General features: G+C 34.2%; 1 protein-coding gene across 2 annotated transcripts in view; it reads right to left on the minus strand.

Moving 5' to 3' along the window:
* Window positions 1–10,180: 10,180 nt before the first annotated feature.
* The window catches only part of LOC135079338 (gonadotropin-releasing hormone receptor), a 158,974-nt gene continuing 151,158 nt past the window's right edge, over window positions 10,181–17,996 (minus strand). For both annotated transcript variants that reach the window (XM_063973972.1, XM_063973973.1), the window contains exon 6: window positions 10,181–10,504. In XM_063973972.1, the coding sequence (XP_063830042.1) occupies window positions 10,375–10,504 (130 nt within the window). In that variant the 3' untranslated portion in view covers window positions 10,181–10,374. The remainder of the gene's footprint in view (window positions 10,505–17,996) is intronic.

The following is a 17,996-nucleotide window of genomic DNA, read 5'->3' on the forward strand; positions in this document are numbered from 1 at the left end:
AGTGTATTGATTATATTTTAATTAAATACGATGTAAAAATAATTTTTATTTAATGTACGCAATGTGTGAAACGGAATAGATTTAGTGCTGGGGTATTTCTTGTATAATAGAATCGATTATTTCCGCGGTTCATTAATCGATTGCAGTGAATACTTAGTTATTAAAAACATCACAAAAATCAACTATATTTTTCGATTATTGACTTTAATAAACGCATTGAAAATAAATGAATAGATTTTAATTTAAATAAACAGAACCAGTACTTTTTAGGAATCGTTTTTTTGAACACGACACATGAAATTTGAATATTATCAATAAAAAATTGTTACAATAATATTTGTAATTAAAAAAAAACATGTTTTTTTGTTAAATAAAACCTGTACAAAATATTTCTCTAAAAGTAGGTTTACTAACTCTTCGAAAAAAATCGATAGATAAATCGCTATGGTTTAGTTATGTGACATCTCTAAATCTTTCAAACTCGAAACGTCATACGGATCATCTTAGGTGAAAAAGACTATAGGCAAACGGTTTTCTGGCAAACTTTCTACTGCCAAAATTTGGTTTTCCGAATGCGCGTTGCTAAGGTTGGAGGTAGGCTTTTCCTAAGTGCACAGATGTCACTTTTATTGGAATTTTCACAAAATCTTCAAGGTTCAGGAATTTCGTACTAATCGCAGCTATGAAAATTGAATTCCATTCGAAAATTGAGATGGCGCTAGGATTGCAACATGATTTACGCCCTCTAGAGGAAAATGTGTGAACTACGTTTCATTTCCAACAGAACACAAGGAATTCAAGGATATTTTACAAATCCAAACCGGTTTTTCATTTCACGTTGCTTTGAATAGATGGAGCTACGAACCACATTTTTAATTTTCATTGCATTCATTTGCATGAAATTAGCTACTTCATTTTTACAATTTTTTAAAGTATTTTGTTACCCTACCAAAGGTAGCTCGTAAGTACCTGGCAATTAATTTATGGAACGATCAAGTAGGTTTTGTGAAGATTTTAAAAACAAAACATAGATTCCAACTTTTCATTATCTAATTTCGATTACGTACTGCAAGGACAGCATGATATTCCTAAGAATTATATGTCACGTTATAGGTATAACATATTGATGGATTTAGTTGAGGGATGATTGGCAATCCCTTTGGGATACACTATGATATTATGAGCTTACCCCAAATATTATGTAGTAATTATGATATGGGAGAGCGTGCACTGGCAGGATCGAATGGGCCTGCTGAAACTTGATAAGGATAATAATATACCAGGTTCAGAGTGCAGCACAAGGTAAACGTTGTGGAATATTATACAGTTGTTAGGTGCTAATTTCCCATGCATATTACTTCTACATGGTCTTTTTTCTATATGCCTTCCTTCGAGAGCTTCATTGATGTTTGTTTCAATAATTTTGTAGTTTTATAAAGCTTATTGCTGTTTATGAAGTGAAGCACTTAAGCTGCATAGTGGTAGGTAGAGTTTATATCTATAGGATAGAAAAAAACTGGCATATACCTGCCTGAACTGGATCGGTTAGTACAACGAGAATGATATTACTACCTTTTAAGGCAGTACGACACTGTGCTCGTGAAGGAATCGGAATCTATAGGGTATGGGTACATTGCGTTGACTTACATTTGGGGTAAAGACATTTTTTATAATTGGGCTTAAGAGGAAAAAATCTGAACCCTCGACGTACTAGTTGGACTAGCACTTGGTAATTTTTTAAATTTCAAGATCCATCCAAAGATATCAGAAAAATGTTCGTAAAACATTTATTTGAGTAGGAATACAATTTAAAAGCAGAAACAAAATCTCGTGTACGAAATGAAGATTGATAAGAACCTATCTATTCGTTGAAAGCAATGTAATGCACAGATTACTTTAAAATAATATCCTGTTATCTTTTATCGTCACTCACAGGCTTTGTCTTTAATATTACAATTCCGTTCAAGACGTTGGTTCAAAACATCTCCTAAAATGAAATGGGACAAGGTCATGGACAAAACAAGGTGCCAATTGTTAGAGAATAGAGAGTTCGTGACGAAAACAAACAAACGAAATCAGCTACAGAATCCCATGCGTTATGAAGGTTGAATTTCTTCAAGCGTGAAAGACAAATATAAACAAAAAGATAAGGAAGACGTATTCTCATGACTTTTAGTGCGTAAAACGTGTATCAAAAAGGAGCTTACAAGAAATATATTTTTGTTACATAGCTTCTAATATCAGTTTAGAAACTTTTAAAGTTGCAAATAACTATTGACACAAGTACACAACTAACTTTGTAGTTTATTAGACAAAGAAGTTCATACTAAATACATTTATTCCAACAACTTTAAACTAAATAAAATCCATATACTCGTAGGTAAATGTTCATTCAATAAGATCTACTTCCAATTTCAGATCACAAAAAATTACTCATTGTAGTTGATAGTTGAAGTTTGTACTATACCTAACACAATAACAACTTCAAAAGGCAACAATTTCATTTAATATAATTTTCCCAAGGTACAGGTGGATGGTGTAATAATGTTACTCGTCATATTTCAATTCCACTTGTTCAGTAGAAACACAGGTGCGTCTTTCGCTTACTTCCTGTAATATCCAACTGCAAATTAATATGAATGTACAGTACATCAGACTATTTCATTTGTTGCAAAATCACTCTTACTATGTTTACATAAGGTGCCACAGTGATCGCTACTCTAATATTTAGTTAGTGAATTTTTTTTATGCATAACAAGGCAAGTGTTTGATCGCAACGCACCTGGTGTTAAGTGAGATGCAGCTAGTCTAGGATGGTACATAACCTGCCTTGTAAGTGCCTATTCACTCTCGCCTTGAAAAGGCCAGGATTATAGTGTTCAGAAAAGACAGCAGCAGGCAGTGAATTTATTTGTGTTGTTACATTACAATCCCTGGAGTTATTTTATCTGACACAGGACTGACATATTGACCTTGAAATTGTGTATTTCAGATGGAAGATTCCAAAGAATTCAATTATAAAATTTCGCAGTGAATGTTCGTAATTTTGTTCTGAAATATGACAGAATCCAAATAATATCCTATGAATTTTTGTATCACTGTCTTTGAAATTATTATATCAGACTACGTGAGGTTACTGCTCTACAAAAGGCACCAATACACGGCATCGAATAATGTTTCTCGGGCATTCGTTTCAACTCTTTTCAACCGTTACATTATTAAAAGTGTGTTGAACTTTCATAATATTTTCATCACACCACCATATTATTATATTTTTAAAATATTATTTTTTTCGTACAAAGTTTTCCAGAAATTCTTTACGATAGCAATAATAGCTCATGCCTAAATTAAAAAAAAACGACTTGGCATTGAACTACCAATTTTGAGGGGTCCCCGGTTCAATCCCTATTGTGGTGAATTCACTTCTCAACGTTAAGTTCTCTTATACCTTTAAAAGTACCCACTCGTAAACATTATAAGTTTGATCACATGCCCGGACACACTGTATAATGTTTATGATTCGTCCAGGTACTAACTTGTGCTCATCATACTTAGTTTTATCTCCAGTGATACCAGACTGTAACCGCTCCCTATCTTACCTAGTATACTTTATAACAATAAAACTCAAAAAGTAGGCTAAAATAATGTTTATGACTCCAGGTATAAAGTAGTGCTCATCATACTTAGTTTTATCTCCAGTGAGATTCCAGCCTGTCACCGCGACAAACGCTTGTAATTTTGTACGCAAATCTAGATTATGTGGTAGATACTTTACACGTGAAATATATCTAAATATATATAACTCAAAGGTGACTGACTGACTGACTGAGTGACTGACTGACTGACATAGTGATCTACAGGGTGTTAGGTAAATGGGTATATGAGCCGACACTAGCCCATGTTAACATGAGCATATAAATGGTATGGTGAAATCAGGATATCATCATTTTAATTTTTTTAATTTTCATACAAAATAATTTTTATAAAATCCGATTTGTATGAAAATTAAAATAATTAAAATGAAGATATCAATTTTCTGACTTCACCATACCATTTATATGCCCATGTTAACATGGACTAGTGTCGGCTCATATACCCATTTACCTAACACCTTGTGTATAAACGCACAGCCCAAACCACTGGACGGATCAGGCTGACATTTGGCATGCAGGTAGATGTTATGACGTAGGCATTCACTAAGAAAGGATTTTACGAATTCCACCCCTAAGGCGGTAAAACGGGATCCACGCGTACGAAGTCGCGGGCGGCCGCTAGTTTATAATAAATCATTTACATACTGCATAGTATTCGTATAAATGATGGAATTAAAGTTATCTATTACAAGTTGAAAGGATAAAAAAAGGTAAGATATTGTAATACCGTTTTCATGCTAGCAGTCAATAAACGACCCACTGGGGATACAGACAAAGAAACTACAGTCGACGGCATATCAACCTATACATGTACGTTGCAAAATAATACGTATTACAAGTACATAAAATACAGTGACTTTGATGAGCTTTCGTACATCGAAAGTTAAAGTAAATAAAAAATCGGGGAAACTTTCATATCTTTATGATTATTGCTCTTCCAAGAAATGTCAGCAACTAATAAAAATATTTTGGAATTCGGAATTTAGATTCGTTTTTATTTCTTCAATAGTCGGGTCCTCTTTGATGCTCCTTGGGGTAAGCTTCCTTTCAGTGGAGGAATTCCAGTAGCTGAAATGCTGATGATGATCATACTCCAACACCAAAACTCCAGTAAGTTGTTATCCCATCAAAAACATTCTGTAAATACATACATAGGTAGCCTGTCAAAATCATAACCCTCCTTTTGCTTTGCCGTAGTCGGGTAAAAAACTAGCCAAGTCTATGCCAAGTCTCGATGGAGCTGCTTGTTTATCTCTAAAAAGTAATGAAATCTAGACAAAGTCGTGCCAAGTCTATGGTTCCTGACTGCGATTTCTTTATTATTATACTTAATGTTGTGTGACTTAAAATATAATAATAACATATTCTTATAAAATATCGGAAATAACATAATCTTCTGTTGTATGCTAAAAAGTGTATGCTATTTTTCTTATTTTCTCATACAATTTTCATTAAATAAGGGTTAAATTACTCTGAAAACATCGTAACACAGCGCAAAGTCCACTGTCGCGCTCTTCACGATGCAACAAACGGAATTCGATTGTCTGTTAGGAACTCAATTTGAATGTAATTGTCCCATATGGACTGATCTGTCGGTAGGATGTGTAGCATCTCAAACACTATTGGTAAAGGAAACTGAGTATCAGCAGTATCAGTCTAATTTTTTAGTTGCATCTCAAACTGAAGTTGAAAATAAGTTTAAAACATCGAATAGCCTAAAGTGGGAATCGAACCCACACCAGTCAGAGCAGTTAAAAATGTTTTTATTGGTGCTATTTTATATACTTACATTATTTTTCTTATAACATAACTATATAGTACCAAAAATATCTGAAACTTGCCTATTTAACGACTCTGAGAAAATTTACAAGCTTAGGACTATTAGGAGTAGGTAAGCGCGTAATTCACAAACGCTGTTTACTCGAGTACTGCAGTCAACCTTATTTTCATAAATCACAATCTTACTACGACCAATTTGCGCTAGCATTGTAGTCATTGCATGTAGCAATGACAGGCAATAACAATAAATACATGACAGGCATGCTGTGTCAATAGGATTGTATTACAATGCACATAATGGGTTCTGAGAGATGGATTGAACACTCTCCTGATATCTGTCTTCCTTTTATTGCTTGAATGTATGAATGAGTACTTACTGCTTCTTCAGGTCTTACCATCACTGCCAACACACATCACACGAAGGTTTCAAATAAAAATATTAAAATCAATAAAACTCGTAATGAAATTAAAATTACTGTTCCAAACGTATTTTTTTCTCTAAAAACGATATACGAAGCTTCAGTGACATTAACTTATCACAAAGTGTAGTAAAGTGCATCTTGTTAATTTTGAAACTAAGCAACTTTGATAAAAAGTTTTATTGCTGAAATATGCCTCCGTGTAATTTATTTAAGTAGCCTAATAAAAACTGCCAGCTCATAGCTTTTGGGTATCCAAACCCAAATAAGACATAGATATCGTAAAACCATTTTGAGAAGTTTGAAAACTTAAACGAACTTGGTTGATTGAAAAGAAATTATATTCCGTGTTTCCGAGGGTCAAGTCTGAACACGGGACTATTCCCACCTCTCGTTCCCACCGCTGCAACTCCCGTGTAGCCAGGATCTACAGATTGACCGCCAATTAAAATAAAAACCCAACCAGTAAAGGTCAAGTTTGTTACGAGTTTGAAGTCAATAAGTTTGAAAACAGAGATAATAAAGTCAGTTATTACGACCACAATGAAATAAAGCAATTTAATTGTAATCCATGTAATCCGGTCTATTTAAAGAAAAGCTTTGTTAATAAATCAGGTCAGTGGTGAATTTAATTTAGGGGACAACTTCCAAGACTATTTGAACGTTTCTCCTCTAAAGGATTTGGTCTCAGTCAAATTAGTTTTATAAGTCCCGAGCTATTTGAGTGAGGTTGTTTTATTTGCGAGATCCAATTTGTAATATTGTTAGGGAATTCCAAAGGAAAAATGTCCTCATTTTAAGCATATTAGGGTGCTTTTTAAAACTGGATAAATTTCTTAAAGAAATCCTTGATGGATGGAATTAAAAGGTTTATTCATATAGTTTAATAATGGTCAAGCTAGGTATTTGAGAGGATAAACTGCTGTTACAGGAAAATTAAAGAAATCGCAATATCTATACTTTCTTGAAGAATTACTGAACTGTAACAAATATTTTGGAAAAAAACTAAATTATAAGTATGTAAAAAAAGGAAAGAATCATGGAGCCTCAACTATGCTATGTATTTTTTGCGTTAGTTGTGTAAACTACATGGACAAAGATGTATCACATTCTGTACTTAATGTGTGCTACTGGAACTTCAATGTTTATACTGAAACCGATCCGTCAAGGTTAACTTTCAGGAATATTACCTACTCGCTACATGCCCGAGGGAATAAATACTTTTCACTTTGCATTTTAGTTTGCACGCGTAATAAATCAATCTGTCAGACAAGCCATTATGTTATAAGTAAGAGTATTTTTTCCTTTTAAGGCTTATATACGATTCCTTACCGATATACATATAAGTAAGTACTTACCGATACCTATTCAATGATTTTAAAGGATTTAAGAAGGGGAAGTGGTACCACTTCTGAAATGGGTAGTTAGTAGGTAGGTAGCTGCTGCAGTCCATTGATGAAAGAAATTGTAGTGAGGTCTCCCGATTATTTTGTCCAGCCATTGCTTTCTTTCTTGATTTATAGGTAGCGCTTTGGTGATGATCACCATAGTTAAGCAGCCTGCACTGGATGGGTAAACATTCCAATCATTTATCCTTACTAAGTAAGGCTTATTTATATCTATTTAATGTATACGTACCTATAATAGGCCTACCTTTGGTTGTCATAATATAACAAATTTTGTTTTTTGTCGGGTTAACAAAACATTACATTCTTTATGCCACATTGTTCGACCATTTATTTTGCTTTAGTTTTTTGCTGAATGATTTCAATGTGAATTTCATCTGGCCTTCCTGTAGCTCGCTTGAGCGAGCAGTCAGTACTAGTAACTCAAACAAACACAAGTGTTATAGTAACAGAATAAAGATGTTGCTATTTCGGATTTTGTTATCATTTCCGAGTGATTGTACAAAATATTTGTTTGATTTCGACTTCAAGAGAAATTCGCCCCACATATACCCAAATTCTGCGAAACGAACAGAGTTTCAAACCTTTTAATGTGTCAAATTACATGCAAATTGTTGAAGTTCCTCCCAAAGTTATAATCATCACCTAATAATTCGGTATTTCTCTGAATTCGTTAATTTTGTGTCAAGTGTAAATTTTATACGATATTAATTAAACAATGCGGGCTTTGATGTGTGAATTTCACCAACATTAAAACTCGCATCGAAGTGTTATTATTTAAATAAAGATAATGGTACGGACGATAACAAATTGACAAACACTGTGTCACACACTTTTTAATAAAATTGGGGCGATTATCCACGGAAATCTGTGAGCGTAGTGTGAGTTTACGGAAACTTTCAAGAATTAAAATCTTTAATTGTATTTTTTAAACGCAGTCGATATCGAATGCGTTTGTCTTATGCCCGTTTTCACCATTAATCCCTAATTTTTAAGTGACCGCTATTGTAACACATAACAGAAATTTTGTTTTCATAGGGGTCACTTAAAAATAGGGATTGATGGAGAAAACGGGCATTAAATTCACACTACGCCCCCTAGTCTGATGAGTTCTCGATTGTATGTAAGTATAACAACTAAGTATTAGGCTGAGTTGCACCACCAAACTAACCGAAATTATAACGATAACCGGTGGTTTTTGTATGGAGTTTGACATATTTTTGACGTTTGTCAAAGTTAAAGTAAGATGGTGCAATCCAGCCTTAGTCTAGCTCTTAACTCAGTCAGTTCTTGAGGTATGGGAGCGGTATGGGAAGGGTCTCATTGACATTTATTTATGACGTGACAGAGCATACACATTTGAGGTCTCGCTGACGTTTGACGTCTCAAAATCTCACGGCCCTGTGCCGCTCCCATAGGTACCTCAGGTACTGACTGAGTAAAGAAATAGACCTATAATATAGCAATTTAGACAGTTCAATACCATTGTTTGGGAATTAACTGTTATTGTTGGCAAACACTTCAATTACCTTGGCACATGAACTCTAACAAAGTCTGGATTGTATCTTTAGAATTAATAGCCTGACGATTGCTTTCAAAACAAGACTCGTGTATCCAGGATATCAATAAATAGAGATCAATAAAATTGATGACCCTTTAATGATTTTTATGACGTTCAAAAGTAAAAGTAACTTACTTTAACAAACGTCAAAAATCTGTCAAACTCCATACAAAATGCATCGGTTTTTGTTATAGTTACGGTTAAAGTAAGTTGGTGCAACTCAGTCAAATACACTTTGACACTGCCCATACATCCAGAAAAAGCCAGCTTCGAAATGTTTTATTCCCTAAATGTGGTCCAAAGGGATTCTCACCAGTTATTGGTGGCATGATCGCTTAATTATTATTACAAGGACAATACAAATTGTCTACTGATGTGGTTATGGTTTTAGTAAAACTTTCAATTCCCTTTGGACAGACTTAACCTTCATCGGTTTGGTGGTCACACTGTCGATCCTATTTACACAGATATACAGGATGATTTTGTTATCAGTATCCAAAATTTTTTAATAAACTTTATTAAACAATTTAACAATAAAACTTTATCGTAATTATTCTTAGTCGCGATATTTTTCTTGAAAAAAAAATATTGATAATTTAGTTTGCAGGTACACAATAGATATAAAATATCTTAATTTTAAAGGTTATTTTCGCGTACCAATATGTGTATTAAGATTTATAGTTAACTGTGTGTACGCATTTTTCAATGAACGAAGCAAATTATCCACGTGAGTCAATTTTGAAACTGCGCGCAGCGGTTAAAAATAATTAATTATGAAAAAAATTATATTGCTTTCTTTACGTAAATCGATTAAGTTACTGATTCTAAGTCGCTCCTAAAATTTTGGATACTGATAACAAAATCACCCTGTACTAGCGGTAGGAACGATAGTGGTGGTGTGTCTCTCTGAAAAGATGTTGTAACTACCTATATTATTATGTATAAAGATATTCACAGTTACCCTAAAAATAGACACACAATAAAATGATCCTATAAGGGTTCCGTTTTTTTTCCTTTTGAGGTACGGAAACCTAATGATTGTTATCGGTAATGTTCGTTATTTTCAGGAACTTATAAGCAATATTTTATTCATTCATGAAATGTACTTAATTTATTAAGAAGATGGTATTCCATAGCTGGTAATTGCCTAAAAACAGCTATTAGGTAATCTTTATGGTACGCGCACTTAAGAATGTATTTAGTCTAGATCCAGGCGTAAAAACATTTGCATTTCTTAGTAAGCAATTAATTTTCAGCTCAGCCGTTTTTTGGATAATCTCAGTGCTAAGATGTTTTAGCAATGTCCTATTTTTTCTGGATATTTAACTAAAAGAAAAAAGAAAAGTAAAATAAAACAGTGGATAACAAAATGGCAATAACACTATTAATCTCTTTAATTAATTCTCACTTACAAAATATCTTTTCACTAGCACTTATTATAACACTTACTTAAAGGTACTCTTAAGTTCCATACACACAACACAATTAGGCTGCCTGTCACTGTGCACATCGATGAATCTTTGATTCATGGTGCGCGGGTGACATATACGCGAATGTTATAATACACTGACGTTGTTTCCGTTCGAATATTTGGTAGAAGACCGAAGAGACCGAATGGTTGTCAGTCTCACGGATGAGGTATTGTTGTCTCCACGACGCAGAAGTGATGCATGATGACCAGATTCCCTGCAACACAAAATATACATGTAGCTGTAGATTGACTTAATACTCGTCTGCTTCTAAAATAGCAGCATGAACGTAGATTTCCCACTGTTTGTATAACCGAAAGATAATAATACACCTGAAAGGTAATATACACCTTTATTAATAAGACTAAGACAAAGGAAAACATAAATTAAGTAGTTGCTGTAAATCGCGAAACAATGAAAACCAGTAAATCTTGTTACAGGTAGCCTAGACCTTTATTAAAGGGAAAGAAGCAATAATTTGTTACCTGCGAGAAATATAACATCTAGGATCTGACATGATATCTTGATATAATAGATAGCAGCATAGCAGCTATATGACGCCAACCGATTTGTTACATTAAAAAAAAAAACATAATTTTTGAATAAGTAGTTTTATCTTTCTTACTCAGAAGGACTTAAGATACTCGTACTACAAACTTAAATGATTGGAATAATAAATTCCGCCAGTTAAACCTTAAAAGCTTTGAAGGTTTTGTATAGAGACACTGTCTCACAAGGATTCTTATATTTGTTTATAATATTATTGGCACTATCTATGAGTATTGTCAGAGCGTGTGAAACAATACCTGCCTTATAAAGCCACGTAAAAGCGTTTCAGTTTACAAAGGGATTTTCAGTCTCCAAGTAAAGTGGTATCTATGTATTTAGTAAAATTTTAGTATTTTAGCAAAATATTTTACTTTATCAGTAAAAGTACCATCATTTTTGCCCTACCTCAACATAAGTTGCTACAACTTATTTTTTCTTGAGGAGGGCGTACCTACTTGTATTATCTTTTGCTTAATGTGCTTGAATGAAAAATGTCTTAAAAGTCTGTCACCAAAGGTCGTTACGTCACACATGACTGGAAAGGTATTAGAGCCAGGTGTTTTCTTGTCAGCGAAAAGAGACAGACTAACGCCTGTATAAACAGATGCATAGTGACAGAACCAATCACAGAGCTCTATTCAACGCTGTGCTTTCGATTTGCTGCTTTACTTAAGCAAGCATCGTTTGTGAATACAGGCGTTACGCATTTATATCTGTCACATTATAACGAATGTAGTCTTATCTTTCCGTTAGATGATCTACCAATAATGTGACAAAAGTAGGCATCTGAATGAATGCCTACTTTTTAGTTATTCGATTTTGTGCCTTGTGTTTTAAAGATGTAAACCTAATTTTAAGTGGCGATACAATTGATTTGTTACAGCATATTAGCAATAGGGTAAGATGATCTAGTAATAATGTGACAAAATATGTGTTCATTCACATTATGTTATTTATTAATAACCTATCGGTTCCCAACAACCTTTGAGACTCCTAACACTTGTAGTTTCTGATTTTGTGCCTTAATGTTTTAAATAAAAGTTAATTTTAAAGAGCATTACAATTGAATTGCCTTAGAATTTACAGTGGTCGGCCCCGATTCAAGCGAGAATCTACGCGTTCTCTAGTACAAACAACTTCTATTTACTCTTGGCGTTCCGCAGCAGTGTCAAGGAGCTCTCGATTGTCCTCTACTTTAGTTAGATTTGACCTCTTCTTGAATTTATTTTGATGAAACTCAGTTAATCGGCTACAAGTATTTGCAGACCCGTTTACAAATGTAGACTAACCACTTATGTTTTTCAACATAATATTTTAAATCTTCAGTCACTAAAAGTAAAATGAAGATAATTCGTCAAAATAATGTTGAGAATTCCACGAATTATCACTTTCATAATACGCAATTAAAATATCTTTAATATTGATGCCATTCCGTTAGCAATTTTATAAGGACATTCATTAAATTATTTTTAAGTTCACATAGTACTTAAACAAACATTACCAAGTACCACAAATTCTACTACTTATTGCAAAATCGTGCACACCACAGTGTTAAGATTGAATGCCATATTGATATAGAAATATTATGTATTTCCACGTCAAGTTTGCTATTCAAAAGTAAACGAATAGCATCATCAGCCTGGAGTCTCCAAAAGAAATCGTTTAAAAACTGCGTTCGCGAATCATAATCACAATGTAGTAAGCTACAGTGGGTCTAGTCAAAACGCACTTTAAAGTCGCAAACCCATCGCAAACCAGTCGCAAACAAATAAACAAATCGCAAAAGTGGTCGATAACAAAAAAGTCTTAGCCAAACGGCAAAAAATCGAATCGCAAAGCCCTACCTATCGATAATCGAAAGACTGGATTGACATTTCCCATACAAAGGCTTAGCCAACATGCATTTAAGACTCAATCAAAATCGAATCGAATCGAAACACCCGCCATTTTCATTGCGATTACCAAAACCCCGGTGATAAGCTTCGATTCGATCGAAAATCAATAGGGTGAGTTGCACCACCTAACTTTGACCGTAACTATGACGATAATAGGTGTTTTTGTATGGAGTTTGACAGATTTTTAGAAATTTGTCAAAGTTAAACTAAGATAGTGCAACCCACCCTTATAAGGCTGTTTTGACAAACCCGTATCGCGATGTCGTTTGGACAGCTAGTTTGACAGCGAAGCATAGACGTAAACAGAGAGCAGAAAGAAGGAAGAAACTAATTTAAAAAAAAATATCTAAAAATATTAAAAACAATCGCAAAGTCATAGACATTTTTTAACTTTTATTCGATTTTGAATGAACTTTTATATCGCCGCGTCGATGGTGGTTCAATGTGCATTTTGTCTGCCATTTTACGAACGAATCGAATTACTGGTGACACGGCGACTGACATTATCGAAAGCTTCCTATTGGTTAGCGATGGCATTTTGACTAGACCCACAGTAGATTCCATAATTATCATACTAATACAGCAAAATTGACACTAATGTATTATGACTATAGCGTATTGTAGTGCAGAAACGCCTTGAATTTTGCCCCGAAATGCTTTGCTCCAGAGAGTCAATACGAAACATATTCCAGGCCACGTCTGAATTTTGCTGCAACACGTAGAATCTAAGTTTCACGCGACATTTGTCCCCTAGTGTACTTAATCGGGGCATATTACATAAAACTCTTAGTTCCTAGGAACTAGAAGTTACCTAGTTCCTAACTCCTAGTATTGAGAACCTCAATTTTGCTCTTATAAATAATAATGGGTTTTCATTTTTTTTTACGCACAGGGTCGAAAAGTCTCCATTAAGAGGGGGTAATGAGAGAGTGTTGTAGTATTGAAAGATTTTTCCAGAAGTATTTTACCTATATAATTTATCTAATTGGTACCTAATGTTGTAAGCTGATATCTGACAAAAATTAAATTAATCCGAGAACCTACCGCTCCAATTACCTGTATTATGTAATATTCAGAATGAATTCATGATTAATCTTTTTTGCAATTTGTGAACCTAACGACTGCTAACATTTCATTTCATTGCGGATACAATAATTTCATGTACGGATTTTAAGGGAATACGTAACATATAAGTACAAAGTGAAACCTGACTAGCAGAATAATTTAGCATTGTCTGCTGCACAACAAATTGAAATAGGCACATGTCTTACCTTTTTCAGAGTAGGTTACTTTCACCAATTTTAAAAAGTCAATTTGCCAAATATGTTGCCTTGCATAGGTACCTAGTGTACCTATCCTTGAACAAAGTGAACAGTTTCAACAATGACTAAACTCAAACGTTACATTAGTAAAGAAGTATTACGTCTGATGTGCCCTCCTTGATAGATCTATTCAAGGCAAAGTCTGAAAGTATTTCGTTACATGAATACCAAGCAATTGGGGTTTTAGCATTCAAAATATTATTAGGTGTATCAAACAGGTGTACTTTAAAAATCGATTTAAACTGAATACAAGAGGAACTTGAACCACCGAAAAAAGTACAAATAAAGTCTGTTTTTAAGATATCGCATCATTTAGCAAAGCACGAAGCTATAATGCTGTTTGAGGTTTAAGATCTATCAATACCCTTCATTCTAAGCCAGAAGCCAGCATGAGCGACAAAGACAGATTGATCTAAAAACCGAAACGAAGACGCCTCATTGGATAAGCAGCTACATTAATTTGGCATATCGATACATTTACGATTACAGAAAAGACTACCAACTAACGATTAGCGTCTAAACGTTGGATCACTCTTTTTGTAAAATTAAAATTATTTTTTCCTATGTAGGATTTACAGGGTGCTTATACCTACACGCCCCAATCAAGCTTGCCCTATCACCACTTCGGGACAACATATGGGCTGGTGCTGAGAAGTGGCGGAAGAAACTCAGTAACCTTTGAAAGTTTCTTATTTATTAAAAGTTAGTGTATTTATTTTCCACACTGTTTCACACACAAATCGTAAGCCAAAAAGTATGCAATACGTCTTTGTTACAATTTAAATAAGTTGTGTTGTCAACATTTTGGCCACTTTGGCTGTCACTAAGTATTTGACGCTGACTGTACCTTATGTAACTCATTTTATTTGCCGACATAACAAACATCATTGCTTGATTGATTGAGTGTGGCGCAATATTGCACATCGCCCGCATTCTATTGGACTTAAATTGCCGCTTGCAATCTGGCAACGCAAACATCGAGGTGATTCGATGTGTGTATTGTAAATATTGATGGAATAAATTTTCACCCCAAGATTTTGTGAGAATTAGGATATTCTCAAACCTTATTTTGGATTCAGCGATCTGTTATTGGAATTATTACACAATAATATAAAGATGAGGATGAAACTTGTCGACTTATTAATTATGATATTCTATCGTTCCCTTTTACGATACTCAATGTTGTGCTTGAAATATCTGATCATCTTTTATATACTGTACGCAGAACATACTATTAGAATTTGGTAAATATTCTCTACTATACGCTTATTATGCATCATTTACAAGATTTAGTATTCGTATATTTATAACTACATACCCAGACTTAATCAATGTTTAGGGAATTCGTAAGGGTAGCAACAAGTAAGTAAATACTTAGGTTAGTAATTATATCGGAGATAAAACCAGTTTTCCTTATACCAAGTTTGCTCTTCTGCTCGTGTTAATAGAATTAACTTAAGCCCAGCTTAGTTTGAGGTGCGGCCTTTGCTTTATTTATAAATGCTAAGATAGTTGTTTTACAAATTACAAGTTAGTACTTTGACGGCAACAGTTAGGTCCTAAACGACATAACAATAGACATTTGCATAATGTTGTTTAGCTCCGTAGTCCGTAGTGATTTTAGGACAAAAAAGTAATTTATTGTAAGAATCTAGCACCCCATTGCGATAAAAGACCATAATTGAATAAAATAAATGACTTTTATAACTTCATTGTTGATCTAACCAGTAAACATACTAGTTAAGATTATACATATAATACTCCTAAAGTGACATAGGCTCTTGACAAGACCCAATATGTTGCCGGTTGAACTATTTCACAGATTATGTTTGAATGTCTAACATGTGTGAAGTAACATACGAAGACAAATTGAGGATTATACAGACGCAACGCTAGTAAAGTTTGACACTAAAGTTCTAACGGCCTAAATGACAAGGGCGGATAGGTATGAACATAATTTACAGTGTTTCAAGTTCTCTGTTTGAGTTTTTGCTACAGTATCCCTTGTCATAATAATTCAGCTGGCTTAATCTTCGTTTGCTAACAAGAAAAAAGAGGTTTCAGTTTAGTCCCGGGACTGAAACGGATTTGCATCACTTGTGTCTATGGGCGACGGTAATCATTTACCATCAGGTACTGAACAGAGTGATGCGGCAGGTACAAAAGACACTTAACTTCATTGATATTCTATTTATTGAGAAGATAATTTACAACCATGTGCACACACTTGAATGGTAGGAAAAAGAGAGCATAGAGAGGGGCCATAGACCATACAACGCTTCTGGGTTGCCAGATATCGTTATTACATTTTTACCAGGTACCGTCTGCTAGTTTTCCTCCTGTCCTATAGAAAAAAACTTAATTTAAAATGTAAAAGCAGGAAAATAACAAAAAGTAGGCATCTAACGAATCCGATAGTTATATGAGTTTAACGATTTGTCTAACCCACGTTAATGTCACGACGCAAAACTAATGCGACATTATGGAACGCGTGCCGAAAGTTCGTAGTGTAATCAAAAGGCTACTGTTAAAATAAAGTTGGTATCCTAATCTCCATAATAAATGTTTCGGTCCGCTTGCGCTTCTTTTCATACCGCTCGTTTAACTCTTATGTTAAAATGCCATGAATATGAAGTAACTGAGATATAATTATTATCATTTTAATCCAAAATTACACTATTCTAGAACAAGTAATATTGAGTAAACGAAACAAAACTCTCTAGGACCCATTTTTAGCTTATAATGTTCGAGAAAAGACTACTGAAAAAGGCAGCCGCAATTTCAATTTCTTAAATTAATATTCATATTATATTCTTACTCGAAGTAAGTACCTACTTAATTATCAACAGTTTCACTACTGCTACTAATCGTTTAGGGGCTCTGAGAGATTAGCGGCTTTTATTCTATTATAAGAATATCATTGTTCATAAGACTAGTAATAAATATTATAATATTATGGTAGGTATACAAACCCGCCAGTGTTTTGTATTTTGTATTGTTTTTCGGGAATCGAATCGGCGTTTTTTCCTTGTTTTTGTGAGTGCGTGCGTATCGCACGGAAACTGGAAAATAATTTCGTATGCGCGAGCAGCCTACGCTACGCCTCTAAGGAAAACGATCTGAAAAGTGCGTTTGGTATATTGAAGCGGAAAATTTTGCACCCCTATGGCTTTTTCCCTATTGCAAAATGCAAAAAAACATCGCTAGTCTGAAAATGCCTTAATAATCAGTATATTCTTGTTTAAAAAGATAATGGTAAGAGCCAGTTTTTCCGTTAGTATCAAAAATCTTCCGACTCTTTTAAAGTTTCAGTTTTATGTTACGCGTAAAATTACATTGTTATTGTTTTAATTTCGTACAATGCCGACGGCAGTAGTATTTTGGCTCCGTTGTCACTAAGCCTGGAACAAATTTCACTAAAGGCTGATTTACACGTATCAAGTTGTTAAGTAGGTAACTTTTGAACTAAATTTTAAAAGTTAGTGTTTTGTCTCTGAATGAATTTAGCTAAATATATTTTGCAGCAAACACTACATAATCAGTGACAGTGTTAACTATCATCATGTTCGCTCAGTGTTCAACCAAGCTCGTTCGTACCTGTACTGCAAACGAATGGGTATGATCCTTCACTCTATCTCCAGAACGAAACTCATGCGCTAAATGAGACCTACTTAAATTGAGAAACGGCTAAAAATTCGTTCCTCCCTAAAAAATGTACGAACATTTTGGCGACTGAGTGGAAATTTATCTCGCGATGTCCAGACCAGTGAATGAGTGGGGTATTTTAGTAGACAGCGTACTCAAATATGTTACGGCTACGTCTCTATAAAGAATTTCGTTTCAATGATTGGGCACTTTTGAATGAGAAGTTCTTATAGTCAATGTTGCATTAAAGCAATTACTCGTAATTTCTAATTTATTGGTTAATCAATAAACTGCCTTT

The sequence above is a fragment of the Ostrinia nubilalis genome, chromosome 16, assembly GCF_963855985.1.
Source record: "Ostrinia nubilalis chromosome 16, ilOstNubi1.1, whole genome shotgun sequence".
In the NCBI taxonomy this organism is placed as follows: Eukaryota; Metazoa; Arthropoda; class Insecta; order Lepidoptera; family Crambidae; genus Ostrinia; species Ostrinia nubilalis.